This window comes from Podarcis melisellensis (genome assembly GCF_964234715.1).
Source record: "Podarcis melisellensis genome assembly, chromosome: 15".
Lineage (NCBI taxonomy): Eukaryota > Metazoa > Chordata > Lepidosauria > Squamata > Lacertidae > Podarcis > Podarcis melisellensis.
Window position 1 is genome coordinate 18,493,798 of NC_138532.1, and position 12,408 is coordinate 18,506,205.

At 44.6% G+C, this 12,408-nt stretch overlaps 1 protein-coding gene across 3 annotated transcripts in view; it reads left to right on the plus strand.

The window, feature by feature from the left end:
* LOC309357591 (G protein-activated inward rectifier potassium channel 4-like) overlaps nt 1–12,408 on the plus strand; it is a 40,733-nt gene that overhangs the window by 20,299 nt on the left and 8,026 nt on the right. For all 3 annotated transcript variants that reach the window (XM_081889863.1, XM_081889864.1, XM_081889862.1), the window contains 2 exons: nt 6,395–6,673; nt 8,430–9,678. In XM_081889863.1, the coding sequence (XP_081745989.1) occupies nt 6,455–6,673; nt 8,430–9,678 (1,468 nt within the window). In that variant the 5' untranslated portion in view covers nt 6,395–6,454. The remainder of the gene's footprint in view (nt 1–6,394; nt 6,674–8,429; nt 9,679–12,408) is intronic.

The window sequence follows — 12,408 nt, forward strand, 5'->3', positions numbered from 1 at the left end:
ACATGGAGGAGGGAGCATGCTTGTTTTCTCCTGCTCTGGAGGGTAGGACCTGAACCAATGGCAGGGCCTTGAACCTTGGGGTCCCTTCTATCTCTACAATTCTATGAAATGCATATGTTTAATAATTGAGCCATACAGCCAGTGTCAGATTCTTATACAGTGGTACCTCAGGTTACAGACGCTTCAGGTTACAGATTCTGCTAACCCAGAAATAGTACCTCGGGTTAAGAACTTTGCTTCAGGATGAGAACAGAAATTGTGCAGCAGCGGCGCAGCAGCAGCAGGAGGCCCCATTCGCTAAAGTGGTGCTTCAGGTTAAGAACAGTTTCAGGTTAAGAATGGAACTCCAGAATTAAGTTCTTAATGCGAGGTATCACTGTATATCCAATTTTAGCTGAGTTGGAGCAGTCCCATTTTACAGTTTCAAACACTTGTAGATTTATCATTTTGTTCTTTTTGATGTGCGTGCCTTGATTATATCTTAATGAAAAACTAGAAAAATAAATTTTCAAACTGTTTCCATGGAAACTTGAAGGTTTCCTGGTAGCTTGTCAGAGGTTTTTCTTTAATGAGAAGATCCATAATTGCAGAGACGATTCCCAGAAGGATGAGTGGCCTGCCCCAGGCTGCTTTAAGATGTGCTGATCCCCTAAATTACATCAAGGCCCTAGAGCAGGCATAGGCAAACTCGGCCCTCCAGATGTTTTGGGACTACAACTCCCATCATCTCTAGCTAACAGGACCAGTGGTCAGGGATGATGGGAATTGTAGTCTCAAAACATCCGGAGGGCTGAGTTTGCCTATGCCTGCCCTAGAGCACTGGCAAAATAAAAATGAAAGGTGTCTTATTCTAACAGAAACAATAAACTTTTCTATTTACCAGTACATAGACAAGGATGCAACTAAAAGCTAACCATCAAACTAAAACATGTATCTTGCAATAAGCCTACAGTTGTACCCTGGTTTTCAAACGTCTTGAGAGTCGAACGTTTTGGCACCCGAAAAATCGAATACCGGAATTGATTGTTCCGGTTTTCGAATGTCCGACGTGACTTCCACGGCTTCCGATTGGCTGCAGGAACTTCCTGCAGCCAATCGGAAGCCGCGCCTTGGTTCCTGAATGTTTTGGAAGTTGAACCAACTTCCGGAACAGATTCCGTTCGGCTTCCAAGGTACATCTGTATTTGCATATGAAATACCTTTAAATTTAGTAACATGTTTGCATTTAGAGGCCCAGCATAACCTGAGGTTCCAAATTGTAGTTTATTTAGGACTTCCGGGTCGGCGCCATCGCCGAATGGCGGGCTCCCTCCGAGCTCCTAGGGCTGGGTCCTACCGCACCGGCGATGCGGGGACCCTTAAAAACCATGGCCACGGAGGCCGTGGACATGGAGACTCGGCTGGCACCGTCAGCGCCCTCTCGATTCGTGAAGGAGCCTTTTTAAAGGCTACGGATCGGGTGCCGGGGAGGAGCGTGGTGCTTTGAGTCCTCTGCTATCCCTGCCGAGCGCAGCCGCATGCCATCCGGCAGAGAGCGCTGACTTCTTCTATTGAAAATTTGGACCCAAAAGAAGAACCCGTGAGTAATTGGAATATGGACTAAAAAGAGGGATAAATTTTTAGAATTTGGCGCGAACGGGGGAGGTGGAAAAAAGGAAGTCAGCCCCCCCCCAAATTGTAGAAGAGCCAAAACAAAGGACTGGATAACTAAGATCGAGAAGAACCTTATCTTGCCGAACTAGCAACTTCGCGAGGGAAATTTATAAGATTGAGCTGGAGGAGAAAAGTGGAATTTGTATTAAAAAGCAACCCCCCCGGAATCCCTGGAGCGATTCGTGAAAATGCCTGGAGAAGAACAACGGAGGTTTTGACAGCTGTCAAAGAGCTGTCAAAACGGAAGAATGAAATTGAGACTTTGTTATGAGGACTTTGCCGGCTACATTTGTTATAAATTGGAGATAAATTGTTTCAAATAAGGATTTATAAGTTATTTGGACTGGCGGATGTGATCTGGAAGGGAACTTTGTTATTGTAATCCACCTAGAGGAGCTGAGGGACATTGCATGTGTTTTCGACGGGAAACTTGAACAGTTGGATAGAACTTTTAATCTCCTGGGAAACTGCAGAAATGGAACATTATTTTGTCTACAGAGGCCTACACTTTACTGGAAACAATGGATTAATCTGTTGAAAAATGAAAGGAACATGATGTAATGTTTTGCTCCTGAATAACAAGCCTCTGTAGAGACACTAGAAGCCTTTGGAAAAAGAACATTTCTGTGAGGGAACAGGGAAGTAAAAAGGAGGAGAGTGATTGACAAGAACAAGGAAACAACAAGAACTGGACAGAATTGGAGTGGGAACATTTGGGATATCCAGATTTGACAAGCTTATGGATTTAAAATTGGAGTTTATACTCCTGGATATAAAAATCTGGATAGAAGAAATGGGCCCCCTTTGATAGACTCCTTCTATGATTGGACATCTGTAATTTTAAAAATGCCAGAAGTTTAATATATGCCATTTTAAAAAAAAAAAAGACCGGTAAAGAACCAGAGGGATGTGGGTTTAGTGAAAGGTGGGTTCATCAGGAAGACATTAGAAGTGGAGGGATAGGAGGAACGCAACAGGGAAAGAGGGGAGGGAAATTTGGAATCCAAAGGTTGTAAAATTATTGTTTGTTTTTATTCTATTTTTATCTGTATTATATTTGAAAGGGGGGAACTCGTGGAAGGGAATAGGTCGACCTTAGGGGATGGAAATTTGGATAAATTGAGTTATTGATGATGAGTGTATTTTGGGAATAAGAATTTGTTGAATATTATTGCTTTTTTGGAAGATTTGGAACACAAGAGGGGGTGGGGAGGGGAAGTCCTGGATATTGGAAAAAGTTTATGAATTGGATTTTATTTGTTTTAATTTGGAAAACCTTAATAAAAATTATTTAAAAAAAAAACAAATTGTAGTTTATTTAGCTTGTGCATAAATCCAGCATCGGGAGAACCCCAGTTGCTCTGCCCTTGATTGCAAGAGGGTGTTAGTTGTACTGTGGTATGTGCTCAGAGGCTGCAAAGCCAATGGCAAGGCATAATGTTGGATTGGGAACCTTTCCTGTCTGAAACCTTGGAGATCTGCTGCCACTCAGGGCAAAGGCAGTGCTAAGCAAGATATACCATTGGCCTAACTCAGCACAAGAAAGCTTCCCATGCTTTTAATGAAGGCTTCTTTCCCAATGCAGTTAGAAGCAGTGGCAGCAGGATTTTCATCAGGATTACAGTGTGGAGTAGCCTTCTCTTTCCCAAGGTCCTGCTGCAATCCTGCTACCTCCATCTGTGAAACATGGGAGCCTTTAATAATCCAAACGTAACAATCTGGGATTACGAAACATCGGAGCATTTAGGTAGGGGTAGGTAAATCTGTGACTCTCCATTTCTCAAATTCAATTCCTCACATTCTAACATCAATTTGTGGGTGGGTGTTTTTATAATCGTCTTGAAAATTCATCAGCCTTTTACTGCAAATTTCTCCTAATATATACATTTTTGTAAAGGAATTTTCCCTAATATTTTCCCTCATAAATACCCTTTTGGGCACATTTTAGTGCACACAATTTTGCATGCATTGAAAAATTCATAGAAGCGTAGATTTCAAAAGATGGCTGTGTTGTTCGCAAATTGTTTTGGAAAGCGTGAATTAAGGGAATTCACTTTTTAATGCAAACTGAATCTAATTCCCCCCTCCCCTATCTTTAAGAAATTGTCTGTTTGGATAGGCAAGATGTTTTGGGGACTGATATATCTCTCACTTTGAGGACAGAGGCCTCTGGTGCCCGCTCACAAACAGGGCAGCCCAGCTAACCTTTTGAAATGACCTTTGCCAGACTCTAATAGGATCTGGTGCTTAAGAGGACCTCAGCCTAAATCAGGTGTATTCTGAGCAAAGGCGGGTAAAAATGGAAAGCTTGCATATTTCTCCTGCGGATTCGCTAGGGAGGAGCCCCTTCCTGACCCAGGAAGCCAGTTCAACTTTCGTAATCATGTTGTAACTGGGAATCTCCTCTGTGCAGCTTACATAATACTCTGAAGAATGAGGTTTTGAACTGGTCTGGGTATGGAAGGTTGTCTGAGAGAATCTCATGAGAGCTAATAATAATAATAATAATAATAATTTCTTACTTATACCCCGCCCATCCAGCTAGGTTTCCCCAGACACTCTGGGCGGCTTCCAACAGATTAAAAACAGAATAAAACATCAAATATTAAAAACTTCCCTAAACAGGGCTGCCTTTGGATATCATCTATAAGTCAGATAGTTGTTCCTCGACATCTGATAGGAGGGCGTTCCACAAGGCAGGCGCCACCACCGAGAAGGCCCTCTGCCCGGTTCCCTGTAACCTCACTTCTCGCGGTGAGGGAACCGCCAGAAGACCCTAGGAGCTGGACCTCAGTGTCCGGGCAGAACAGTGGGGGTGGAGACACTCCTTCAGGTATGTTGAGCTGAGGCCATTTAGAACCTCAAGGGGTACAAGACCCAGGTGGATAGATTGTCCCTCACAGGTATGGTAAATGGTAAAGGACCCCTGGATGGTTAAGTCCAATCAAAGGCAACTGTGGGGTTGTGGCACTCATCTCACTTTCAGGCCAAGGGAGCCGGTGTTTGTCCACAGACAGCTTTCTGAGTCATCTGGCTAGCATAACTAAACTGCTTCTGGTGCAATGGGACACCGTGATGGAAGCCAGAGCGCACGGAAACACTGTTTACCTTCCTGCTGCAGTGGTACCTATTTATCTATTTGCACTGGTGTGCTTTCAAAGTGCTGAGTTGGCAGGAGCTGAGACAGAGCTCACCGCTGTCACACAGATTTGAACTGCCGACATTCTGATCGGTGGGCTCAAGAGACTCAGAGGTTTAGACCACGGCGCCACCCAGAGGAATGAACATAGAGAGCTGCTTTCTACGGAGTCAGACCATGGGTCCACCACCTAGGTCAGTACTGTCCAGTATCAGTGGCTGTCCAGGGTTTCAGATGGGGGACATTCCCAACGCTGCCTGCTGGTGCTGACAATTGAACGTTGTGCCTTTTGCATGCAAAAGCAGTGCTCTTCCACTGAGCTGTGACCCCTCCCTATTGGCGGGGGTAGGAGAGCTGAAAAAAAATGTATTAAAATATATTTCACATGTATTAAAATATATTTCACATCTGGCAACCAATGCGCCCCTTTGGTTTCAAATAGTACATGGGCAGACAAGTCTAAAAAGCCCGGGACACAGATTTCTGTGGCCGTCTAGCAGCTATGGTGGATCATTTACCAGAAATAATGTATTTAGTATTAACTCTGGAAGTGTCTACTTAATTCTGAGCAAACTAAACTTCCTGATGCATATTTTGCTCTAGGAGGCTTAGTTCGGTCAGAATCAAGTACACACTTCCAGAGTTAATGCTAAATACATTACTTCTGGTAAATGAGCCACCATAGCTGGTAAAATGTAAAGGGACCCCTGACCATTAGGTCCAGTTGTGGCCGACTCTGGGGTTGTGGCGCTCATCTTGATTTATTGGCCGAGGGAGCCGGCGTACAGCTTCCAGGTCATGTGGCCAGCATGACTAAGCTGCTTCTGGTGAACCAGAGCAGCACACGGAAATGCCGTTTACCTTCCCACTGGAGTGGTACCTATTTATCTACTTGCACTTTGACGTGCTTTTGAACTGCTAGGTTGGCAGGAGCAGGGACCGAGCAATGGGAGCTCACCCTGTCATGGGGATTCGAACCGCCGACCTTCTGATCGGCAAGTTCTAGGCTCTGTGGTTTTAACCCACAGCGCCACCCGCGCCCCTCCACCATAGCTGGTAGGGGGCAGCAAAATTTTGTGTCCCAGACTTTTTGGATTCATCCTATCTGAAACCAAAAGGGCTCATAGGTTGCCAGATGTTAATTCTTTTTCCAGCTTTCCTACCCCACTGTATACATGAAATGACTTTGAGAGAAATTATCCAGGGATTTTCCCTGCTCTTTCTCTTTCTCTCTCTCTTTTAAATTTTATTTATTGATACTTATTGAAAGATATACAGAATTACATACCCATTGCAAAGTATATTTTTTATAATATACTAAAACAGCTACTTCATCTAAAATGGGCAATTTCTTATGGACTTTTGGTGCGAAAGAGAAAATGAGCTTGTAATATCTGGATTTGACGATCGAAAAAATACTAGTTTATAGAAGATAGAATGGTTGGACCTTAAAGAATACCATATGTAGCTGCAGAGAGCAGGAAGTTCTTTCATTTTACTCCGACTTGCTTTGGTTTTCTTTCTTTCCCCTTTTTCTTGTTTTCTCCTCTCCTTTTATTTTCTTCCTTCTGACTTTGCTCTCTCTCTTTTTTGTAATGGAAGGATCCTTCACCGGAGGAAGCGTAAGGCCCTGGGTTAGGCCCCCACCTTGGCCTGAAACAAATGATGGTTCTGCCCCTGGCTAGCAGCAGCATGGAGTTGCAGCCAGACAATGGGCTCTGTGTCCGCAACAACACTGGTGACTGGAGGCTGAAGTCTGAAGAGTCGCGAAGCCGCAGAAACTCCATCCCCCCAGCGAAGGCTCCAATTGCCAAGCACATGTTGGCTTACCTGCCTCGGCCCCCCACAGAAACAAGCCAATATGGGACCTTTCCTCAGAAGGTATGTGGGTGGGGGACCCAGAGCTCCCTTGCTGGTTGAAACACTCTGGGAAATCGCACCTCTCCGAGGGGAGCAGAGGGTCTCCTCACAACTCTCCCTTAACAAACTACAGTTTCCAGAATTCCTCAGGGTGAAGCCTGCTTGTGTATATACAAGGACGTGGGCATCAATTTACAATGGGGTGGAAGGTTCACACACTATGAAGGACTTGCTCACAAATTTATTGACAGCTGCACGAATTATGATAGCTAGGAAGTGGAAGGGGCAAGCAGAATATAAAATGGAAGAATGATACAAAGAGGTGTGGGATATAGCTATCAATGATAAATGAATATGTGTCGTTAAGGGTAGGCGGGGAATATGCAGGAGAAATGATTTCAAGGAGATATGGAGGGTGTTTGTAGAATTCATACTGTTAAAACGGAAAGGGGTCAAACCATCGCAAGAGGTGTTGAAATTTTGGGAGGTTGGATAGTTACAATGGAATGGTCTTGGTGGTGGGGTGCACATTTTTTTTCTTATTTATTTATGATTATTACTTTGTCAAAAATAAAAAAATTTAAGGATGTGGGCCCTGGAGTGTTGGCTGGGGACAGGAGAATACAGGCCCCTTACTTTAAAAGGTGGGCCACCCCTAATTTCAACAACAAATGCTTGACTTGATTACTGCTTCCTTCTCTTAAGTTTGAGTGAATTGTCTTACCTTGAACAAAACTTGGTTACAGTGGTACCTCGCAAGACGAATGCCTCGTAAGACGAAAAACTCGCAAGACGAAAGAGTTTTTCGTTTTTTGAGCTGCTTCGCAAGAAGAATTTCCCTATGGGCTTGCTTCGCAAGACGAAAACATCTTGCAAGTTTCAATGCATTCCTATGGGAATTTGGTTTCAATGCATTCCTATGGGAATCCGTGCTTCGCAAGACGAAAAATTCGCAAGATGAAAAAACTCGCAGAACGAATTAATTTCGTCTTGCGAGGTACCACTGTAGAGCAATTCCATCTGAACATCAGAGTTGTGCTGTCTCTGATGTCTTTTTGGCACCTACTGAAGATCTCCCTCTTCCAACAAGCGTTTTCAGATTTTTTTTTCCAGTCTGAATCTGTACAGGAATTGTTTGTAAGATGCTTTATCTTGTGTTCTTTGCCATCCTGGGATACAAATTTAATAAATGAACAAATAAATAAATGGTGGGACAGATCCAGTTGCCCTGGTGACCTGTTGGCAATTTCTAGAAGGGATTTCAGAATGTTTGCAGGGCTTTTTTCCAGTGTGAATTCACTGGAATTCAGTTCCATCACCTCTCTGGTAGGTGCCACTGCCATTATAAGAGAACAAGGGAGGCGTTCATGGTGAGTTCCAGCACCTCTTTCTCCTTCAATAGGAGAAATACATCCTTGCCAAACAAAATACTGTTAGGGGGAGGGCTACAGCTCAGTGGTAGAACATGTGCTTTGCCAGCAGAGCATCCCAAGTTTGATCTTCAGGTAAGACTGGGAATGTCCTCTGCCTGAAACCACAAAAAGCCACTGCCAGCCATTGTTGGCAATGCGCTAGGTGGACCAAGGGACAAAAGTGATATAAGACAGCTTCCAGGTTTCTATCCTTATCTTCGGGGGGGGGGGTTGTGTTTGTGTCCTTCAGCTTCCAATATGGGGTTGTGCTTCAGTGAAGAGCTTCCATGATCAAGCCTTAACTAACGACTCACTATTTTGGAAGACAGAGATGGAGAGCTTACTAAGTTTGTTTTCTTTTCCAGCCTGAAATGATAGCCGTTTCGATGGGTCCTTTAGACAGGAGCCCCCAGCAAACGGAAACTGCAGCCACCAAGAAAAGTGCCCTGACATGCAACTACGTGTCGGTACCCTGCAGCTCAAACATCCCCAATGACAGGACAGTCCTTCTCCAGCGGAGGCTCAGCACCGCAGAGCAAGTTGTGCCTATCAAGCACCGTCCCAGAGTCTCAATCGATACAGATGAGTTGCCCAGATACCACCGGTCCTCCAGGACTGACCCACCACCACCTTCTCTGTTGCGGGACCTCAATGCCCGGCTTTATCCCCAGCATGCTTTCAGTGCGCCCAACATCATCAACTCGTCGCGGAACAAAACCCCAACCCGTAGCATCATTTCTGTGCCCTCCTCGGACAAAGGGCAGAGCCGGCGCTGTAAACTCATAGACGATGACCGGCAGTTTGGCTGGGGTAACAAGCAGCAGCGGCAGCGCTACGTCACTAAGGTGGGCAAGTGCCAGGTGAACCTGGGCAACATTCAGGAAAAGAAGAGGTTCCTCTCAGATATCTTTACCACCATTGTGGATCTCAAGTACCGCTGGTTCCTCTTTGTCTTCAGCATGTGCTACATCATCACTTGGGTGGTCTTTGGCATCATATATTACTTTGATGCCTGGGTCCGAGATGATGTCAACCACATAGGTGACCCTGAGTGGAAGGCTTGCATCGAGAACATTGATAACTTCATCTCTGCCTTACTGTTCTCTGTAGAAAGTCAGCGGACAATTGGCTACGGATCTCGGATTGTGACAGCCAATTGCTCAGAAGGGGTCATCTTGCTAATGGCCCAGTCCATCATTGGTTCTATGATTGATGCCCTCATGGTGGGCTGCATGTTTGTCAAGATCTCCAGACCCAAGAAGCGTGCCCAGACCTTAATATTCAGCAAGAAGTGTGTCATCTCCCACCGGGATGAGAAGCTCTGCCTCATGTTCCGCATCGGAGATCTCCGGGACAGTCACATGGTAGATGCAAAAATAAGAGCCAAGCTAATCAAGTCCAGGCAAACAAAGGAGGGGGAGTTCATCCCACTGGAGCAGTCAGAACTGAACCTGGGCTATGATACGGGGGAGGACCGACTGTTCCTGGTGGAGCCACAGATAATTTGTCATGTCATCAATGAGGTCAGCCCCTTCTGGGAGATGTCCGCGGAAACACTGAAGAAGGAACAGTTTGAAATCATCATCATCCTTGAAGGCATTGTGGAAGCGACAGGTGGGTGCATTGTAGAGTAGAACATCAAAGAAGGGGACATATTCTGGAGACCTGTTTGGGTGACCCTACAAACTCAGCATTAGGGTCACCTGTTTGGGTGACCCTACAAACTCAGCATGAGTGAGCTTTGGAGAAATGATCCATGCAGTTCTGATTGCTAGCCCTACCTCACCTCTTCTTTCTTTTCTTCTTCTTTTCTTTATAAAAATTTTTTTCATTGATTTCCCAAATTATTACAGATCAAACCAAATTGCTGTAATACAATTTCTTAAAATCAAGTTCCCTGCTCTCGTTGCAATCATATGACCAAGATTTTCCACCCTATAGCTGCTTCATTTCTTATTTAGTCTCCAGTTGACATCCTTCACTGGCCATCAAACCATTCTTCCAGCTGTCTGCTTTTTCACCTTACAAAACAGCACCTCAGTTTCATCTTGTAAATATATACAGTGGTACTTTGGGTTACATACGCTTCAGGTTACAGACACTTCAGGTTACAGACACTTCAGGTTACAGACTCCGCTAACCCAGAAATAGTACCTCAGGTTAAGAACTTTGCTTCAGGATGAGAACAGAAATCGTGCTCCGGCGGCACAGCAGCAGCAGGACGCCCCATTTGCTAAAGTAGTGCTTCAGGTTAAGAACAGTTTCAGGATAAGAACGGACCTCCGGAACGAATTAAGTACTTAACCTGAGGTACCACTGTAATAAATTTCAAGTGTGTAGCCCTTCATGTACAATTTTATTCCAGACTTGGGATGTTGAAAGAGTTCAGTTCTTTCTCTCGCCATTCAATCCTTTGCAGTGTTTATCTGAGTGGCACAAGGTCACATTCCATATCATTCCACTGTTATCAAGCTGACATGCGAATGGCAGCCATAGATATCTCACGGAGTGAACTTTCCAGACATCCACCATTAAATTCCCCTCTGGAGTTCTTTCTCAGCACACAATACACAGCGATGTCTTTCCTAAAATTCAACCTCATTTCAGCATTTATCCAGCTGTGGATCGTTTTTCTCTTCCCCCCACAGCATTTCTCCAACAACACCCCTGTCCAGTGGTATCATAATTAAAATCCTTTCAACTTCAGTCAAGGGGGGGGGCAGAGCAAAACCTTATTAAATTCCTTGTAGAACATAAATCAAAAGCCTCCCTCCCTCTTTTTCGAAGTGTCAAACAAATTAGCAACTACACACGTCTCTTCATTGTAGCAGAGGACAAGGGAAAAAAAGACCATTAAAAAACCACAAGAAAGCACAAAGCTCCTCCCCCCCCCTTCCCTTTCAGGCTGTTGTAAGGATTCTCAAGCTTAAGAAAACATTCAAATACCTTCAGAAAACCAGTCCCGGTTCTTTCGGTGGCTGATTGATTGCAGCTTATTAGCATATGATGCTTCGAGAGCACCTCTTGATTATCGTCAATTATCCAGATTGAGGAGGAACTGTCCACAAATCATGCCAGTAACGATTGCTCGTCCATGGCAAGGGGGACATTCCCAGGTTGCTCCTGTTCTGCCTTTCAAGTTGGCAGACACAGGATTGCATTACACTGCGGCATGCAATGAACTCCCCACTGAGGGGCATTGAGAGGGTTTATGCCAAGGGTCAGCAAACTTTCTCAGCAGGGGGCCGGTCCACTGTCCCTCAGACCTTGTGGGGGGCCAGACTATATATATATATATATTTTGGGGGGGGAATATGAATGAATTCTTATGCCCCACAAATAACCCAGAGATCCATTTTAAATCAATGGAATGTGTCCATTGATTTAAAATGGATCTCTGGGTTATTTGTGGGGCATAAGAATTCATTCATATTCATTCTACTCATTTACTGGAGTTTCCGCCGCCCATGTCTCTTGAAGGGCGATGATGTTAAAGTTTTGGCTATAGAATGGAATATCTGTAGATTGAGATAAACATCTAGACCAACCGGCCACATTCCATAAAAGGATATTTAGGGCACTGGCTGATTCTTGGATTTTGGGCACCCTTGGAGATTTTCAGCCATTGATTCTTTAGGGCAGTGGAGTCTGGCGTATTTGTAAGGAGGTGGGGTAGGATAGAAAAACCTTTTGTGGTAGGGACTGATTTGGTGTGTTTAGTTTCTCTGACAGTTTTCTCATGTAAAAACATGCTGATTCCTGGACCGTCCGTGGGCCAGATTTAGAAGGCAATTGGGCCAGATCTGGCCCTCGGTCCTTAGTTTGCCTATCCATGGTTTCTGCCTCATCTCCTCTCTTTCTCTTGCCTGAACTTCTCTGCAGTTGCTGGAGGGCTACAAAGAACATCCACCATTAACTCATTGGCGTGGCCAGAAACCATCTCACCTCTTTTTTCTTAGGAGAGCAGAGGGTCCTGGGATCTATAGGAGAGCCAGAATATATGTGTCTCGGCACACCTTTCTTGCTACTTACACTCGCCTCGTTCTCCTGTTCTGTACATAGCATGCTTCAAATGTCTGTCCCAACCTTTCTGCAACCTCATGCCCTTCAGATGTTTTGGATTCCCAAGTCCCATCATCCCTAGGCAGCATGGGCTGGTGATAATCAAGCAAGTTGGAAGAAATACTTTTTTCTTTCTTTTTTCTTATTTTTTATTGAATTTATATACCTCCTATACCTGAGGGTCTCAGGGCGGTTCACAGAACAAAATCAAGATCTAAAACCACAAAATACTTAGTAAAAATAAAAATAGCAAGCCAATACCCCCCCCCAAAAAAAACCATT